Below are 6,431 nucleotides of genomic sequence, written 5' to 3'. Positions count from 1 at the left end.
ATTAATTAACGCTTGATTTGAGTTGGCTTACCCGCCATCTCCAATGTGCGTTATTTTTCGCTTGTTCGATGATATTTGCTCATGTCCTTATAACTTTCTGGCCTGCGTCATTTGTCAATAAAACTGTAGTTGCCACTTCTCTTTGCCTTCTGATTTTATAAACCGTTAAGTTTTGTATTATAACGGTTATCGAGGTGAACGATTAACGAAGCATGACACTACGGTCTCACTAATTATCAGAAAGGGGTTTTTGTAGAGATTTTTTAGTAATTTTATGGTAGAAATCATGAGTTAATTGAAGGCAGACCACCATGGAAAACCTTGAACCACTGGACAGCCGTTTCGTCCTATTATGGGACTGCTCAGTGGCAGTGCGCATCCATGAATGGTTGAAGTTAGACATTAACACCGTTGAATACCGGCCAGGTCAGTGATCTAGAGGTTAAGCGCTTGCGCGTGAGACTGATAGGTCCCGTGTTCGAATCCCACTACTTAGACAATTTATTTACAATACACATACATACTGACACTCATTTATGTAAATTTATTCACATGTTTATGATTGCATAAAAATGAAATTGATTCATTAAATAAAATAGTACAGACTTGAATATCAAACACCTTTTTATTTGGTATTGTGACAAATAATGTGTGTATTTTAAGATGATGTAGAAGATTGGTAACTCAGGTGATGAAGTGTTAGTCTCTGAGCTGAATAGTTTCATTTCAACAAATTAATCACCATAGCAACTAATCTAATTGATTAAAAATTAAGGCAAATTATTGATTTGACATTTCTCAAAAATAGAGGGATGGGGTGGGGAGAGTATTATCCTTTCTTTTCATAAAAAATGTAATAAAGAATTCGGAAAAGTTTCTTTTATAAAATTTATACATTTTTCAAGCATTTTTTCATTGAAACCATAAATATGACATTGATATTTAATTTTAGGGAGATTCACTATACTACTATTATTTGCATGTTTATAGAATGTTGTAAATGGTCCATTAATTTGTATTATACAATTTGTTTTTATAGAAATAGATTTGATACGTCTATCAGTAGTATTGTAATAACTTTTGATTAAATCATCATATGGATCTAATTCAAAAACCTTTTTGAGATCATTACTATTTTTATTAATTGTGAAAGGATCAGCATTAGAGTATGTCAAGTAGTTGGATCTCCTTGTGGAAATTGAAATTTCTGCTGTCTTGTCAAGGAAGTGATTTTTTGAAGTGGAAGAATATGTCAAGTAGTTGGATCTCCTTGTGGAAGTTAACATTTCTGTTGTCTTATCAAGGGATTGATTTTTTGGAATGGAAGATAGTCTTCTTTGATTAGATTGTTGATCCATGTTATTATCTATGACATAATGATTTGATAAATGAGTCTGTAATTTTGATGAATTAACTGGAAAGGAATTCGATTTTGATTGAGCTCTATTTGATGATGAAGATAAAGAATTCAATAGAATATTCGGAGGTTTTCGTCGCTTTGATCGTTCATTATGAAGTGTAAAAGTAGATGATCCACATGGTGAACTGTTGAATAGTTTTTTATATTTTTCTTTTGATGAACTTAAACCATATTGACTTTTAGTTGTATAATATTTGTTTGATTGATCATTCCTTTCTGAAATCGAGTCAATGTGAGACATCGACAGTGTGAAAGAAGAAGAAGAAGATAAAGAACCTACAGAAGGTGATATGACATTAGAAAATTTAGTTTCTTTTTCTATGATATCTTTTGAAAGAATAGAATGTTTACTATCAACGGAATTCAAGATCTGATATTCAAGAGAAGTAGGTGAACGATTTACTTTCAAGGATGGAATCTTATCACTGAGATTAAATATATCTCTTTCAGTTGAATAAGCTAACTGTTCTTGTAACCACCTATGTAATATATAGGATTTTGCATCCTGACTATCTCTTTTGGAAAGATTGTCTACTAGTGAATTTGAGTTCGTTTTGCGTTCACTAAGGCTAGAAGTACATGTTACATTACCTTCGTCCATCATACTATCATAACAAATTCCTTTCTTTGTATTACAATATACAACACCGTTTCTGTCGTTAGATCGACATGATTGTTTGTTCGAATCCACATTCATTATATTGAAAGGGAATTGTGAATTTTCATCCCATTTTTTAAATGTCAATGTATTATTGTTTGAATAGTTATCTACTTTAAATTGTTCCATACATTCATCCTCATGTTTAACATGATTTTCCCTTTGAGTTACACTTTTAAAAGTTGAATTCGTTTGTTCTGATAGGCAACAGAAATGATGATAACTACAAACATATGTTCTATTATCTATATCTATTGTATCTACATTATCAAATTCACCCCTTTGATTAACATAATTTACTCTATTGTCATTCAGAGAATTAGACTCCCCTTGATTGTAGGTACCTTGGTTAGGAGTTTGTTTTGAAGAAAATGAACCATCATTACTTTGTTGTTCATTTAATGATACAAAAGTTTTCTCTGATGAATATTTGGATTTCTAAAGAAAGTAAAATGAAACAAAAAGGAATATAAAATGAGCTGAATTAATTCATGTTTCATAATTGAAGTATGTAGATTCACTTAAATATCGTTCCCATGAAAAGTGGTCATTCAATGAAATGACCTATGACTTGTCATTTATGTAATCTTGGTAAACATATGTGGTGACTTGGCTTCGGATATAAATCACCCTTATAACTGTGTATGAATTCAGAAGACAACACGAAGCACCGACTACAGTTTATTATTGAATAGCGTAGACCACAATTAACCGTAAACAAACCTAATTGTAGTAGAGTTGCTATACTCTTTTTTATTGAATGTCTTGAAAATAAAAGTAACAAAATGATATTTCTAAAGTTATATTATCATTGAAATAGACTTCTGTGAAAGCTAACGATCATAGGTGTTCTTGAAGCATTGTTCGTATGGATTACAACCATCATGTAAGTAATTTCTGTGTGGTATGGCTCAGAATCGATTATAATGGTGTAGGTGTATACACTCTTTCTCTTCCCTTAAACTGTGAGTTTAAAATTGCTTCATATCTGTCTTTTTTTTCTGTACTATATCCTTATATACAATCTTTCTTTTATATATTACTACCATTGAAGTAACCACTTCTATGAATTTGGTGTTGATCTTGTTGCGTTAATGAGGTATGGCAACTTGGACCGATGCATATATGTGCCTAGTCCTACGTTGTAGTTGACTGACTGAATTTCTAGGTTATACTAAAGTTACTAGGTAAAGATGGCGAATCCATTGATAAGATTGTCAATCATGATCGATTGATATTTTTAAATGTAATATCTGTGTCACTTATTACCTCTACTTGAAAAACGATGGGCACCAAGACAGGCATAAGTAAATATATGTTACATAGTTGAAAGCATGAGTCAATTGAATCTAGACCACCATGGAAAACCTGGAAGCACTGGACGGCCGTTTCATCCTATTATGGGATTCCTCAGCAGTGCGCATCCACGACCTCGCCTCGCGATAATGGTTGCCCAACGTCGTGGATTGGTTGAAGTTAGACATTAGCACCATGGGACACCGGCTCAGTGGTCTATCGTTTATGAACTCTGGCGCGAGACTAGTAGGTCCTAGGTTCGAATCTCGCAAGGCGAGGTCGTAGATGTGCACTGCTGAGGAGTTCCACAATAGGACGAAACGGCCGTCCAGTGCTTCCAGGTTTTTCTTGGTGGTCTAGCTTCAATTGACTCATGCTCTCAACTATGCAAATACTAAATCTCCACAAAAAAAACCCTTCAAATATATGTTAACTTGAAAATATGATGATGACCGTAGTTGTAAACATACTAATTATATATTGATTGTACACCCCGTTTGTGATTATTAATTAGAATAAAATCACATATTTGAAAAATACTCAGAGTTGTAACTAATCACATGATGCATGTCATGTTGATCATAGTTCATTTTATGATGATGTTTTGAATAATCATCATATTGAAGTAATGTTGACCCATTGATATGCTTGGGGCATGGATTATGTTTACCTAATCATCATCACTATGGACATGTAAAGTTTTATACTGTAATTAGGTTGTAATAAGACTAGGAAAGGTCAAACCGAAACATGGCATCATTCCGTAAAACCCATAAAGTCAGGTCCAGGACACCTGATTGAAGTCTGAGAGAATATGTTAACTAACAGATGGAAATTTCGGTTAACATGACTCAGAATCAGTGACGATAGCACAGATCCATCCATTCATTGCTATCCGTACTACTACTACTACTACTACTACTACTACTACTACTACTACTACTTCCTCGCCCTTACTGCTATCGGCCTTTATCATTTCGTTTTCCCCTTTTGATATGTTGTCAGAATATAAAACGGCCCATGTGTGTGACAGATTATATGTTGCTTATGATTAACTTCATAAAATCTTACTTTATTTAAGGCCACAATTTTCAGTTTATTCTTGTTCGAGTGTAATACAAAATTACTTCATTGACAAACTTCTGTTGAACTATTAAGTCTCGTTTGTGGATTTCGAGTTACTCTAGGAATCTCGTAATACATAAATGAAAACTGTCTATCCAATTGAGTAATCGAGTGAAGCCAAACAAATTAAAAGGATACTTGAAGGTTTTCATTAAACATATAAATAAGCTTTTGAATTGGAAGTGTGTCACAATGGAAGATGATCACGCAATATCGTGGAATGACTTAAGTTAGAAATTAACACTATTTGATGGCGACTCAGTGGTTTAAAAAAGTTAAGAGTTTGAGCGTGACTGAAGGTCTTGGGTCGGATTCTCTCATGTGGAGATATGGATTGCACTGCTGAGAGTTCAATGCTAGTACGAAACGGCAGTCTAGTGCTTGAATGTTTCTAATGATGGTGTAACACCGACTGGTTTATGATCTCAAAAATGAGAGTAATGATTACTAAACTATCCAAAAATTGGGTAACAACTTAGTAATTTGTAAATCAATATTACGTTAAAAACTACCTTTGCCTGGAAACACGTTTCCATGTCATTATAAGTTGTTTGAATCACAATCTCTTTTAATGCCTGAGTTTGTTCAAATAATTTAAACTGTATACCAATTAACTGTTTCGTACTATAACGATAACTATCTTTATATGCATTTGAACGGTCTTCGACAGCTTTCAATGATGGTAATGTAAAACTCACAGAAACAGAGTTAGTTGCTGACACAAATGGTGGTGAAATATCTTGTGGATAATGTACTTTCGGAGAATAGTTACCCTGCGAATGGATTATTTTACAAGGGATAGCTTTAACATAAGATATTCCCTCTGAGATTGAATCATTCAAATGTTCACTATTCATTATTCTATTATTATATAAATATAACTTGATTTCTGTTATATAACGTTGTTGTCCATTGGTGATTCTATAAATTTGATCTAAGTTTCCGGGATTTCTTCTTTCATTGATTTGTGGTTCATATCCAGATTGTATATTCAGTTGATCATGTATATTAACAACAGATTTGGAGGGATCTAATTGTGATTGAAAAGATGAATCTAACTTATGTATTGTAAGTATAGTGTTATTGGAATTGGATGTATTATATTCTGGAACCAAATAGAGAACATCATTATTCGTTTGTATAGATGGATCATAGTTTTTTAATGATCGAATAAGAAAACAATCATTTGTTTTCATGGGAACTCTCTGTATATCATTTTGAGTTTTGTTGCTATGGGAATAGAAACATGATGGATCAATTTCTTTATAATGAAACATTTCAGAGAAACAGAATCTCTCTCTAAAAAAACTCTATTCTTCTATGGTAATTTTCAAGACATAGTTCCCTCTGAAAAAGTTCTTTGAAGGTGTTATAAGTTTAGTATTAGGTTCTTGAAATTCCTACTGAATAAACCATAATATTCAATCCAATCAGTAAGTAATTAATGAACCAAATCTTCTGAATAGAATAGACATTGTTCAAGAATAAAATTAAATAAATGACCTTAATTGATTTTTTGAATCAATCAAAATGAATATTGATCAATATAATCAATATAATCGTGTATACGTTGTATGTGATTCGATAATTATTGATCGAGATCTTTTTTTTGGATACAACAATAGAATTATCTTGAATGTACTTGGATTCGTGAGTTAATGTTCACCATGGAAATGAAATCTAGTTCCATTCACTTCAAATAGCATAGAGTACATTCAACTGATGAGTTGAAATTAAGGTGGAACGTATGTCCTGAATTCCAACTACTAGTCACTATCCATCTGTGCTCAAAATACTTGTGATTTATAGTGATATCGAGGTAATTCGTATAGGATGCACATATGGTAATAAGGGACCGATTAATTGAAGTCCTAAACACCAATGGAAAGCAAAGATGGATAGTGGCTAGTAGTGCAATCTGCGCGTTTCATC

At 32.8% G+C, this 6,431-nt stretch overlaps 1 protein-coding gene across 1 annotated transcript; it reads right to left on the bottom strand.

Annotated features, from left to right (window-relative positions):
• Positions 1-842: 842 nt before the first annotated feature.
• Positions 843-5,776, bottom strand: Smp_105780 (putative uro-adherence factor A precursor; the record flags this gene model as incomplete). The annotated part of the gene is made up of 2 exons (XM_018799845.1): positions 843-2,516; positions 5,012-5,776. 2 exons carry the CDS (start codon positions 5,774-5,776, stop codon positions 843-845), a joined length of 2,439 nt encoding a protein of 812 aa, XP_018651593.1.
• Positions 5,777-6,431: the final 655 nt, after the last annotated feature.

The sequence above is a fragment of the Schistosoma mansoni genome, chromosome 3 (genome assembly GCF_000237925.1).
Source record: "Schistosoma mansoni strain Puerto Rico chromosome 3, complete genome".
Classification (NCBI taxonomy): Eukaryota; Metazoa; Platyhelminthes; class Trematoda; order Strigeidida; family Schistosomatidae; genus Schistosoma; species Schistosoma mansoni.
This window is presented reverse-complemented; position numbering and strand designations above follow the sequence as displayed.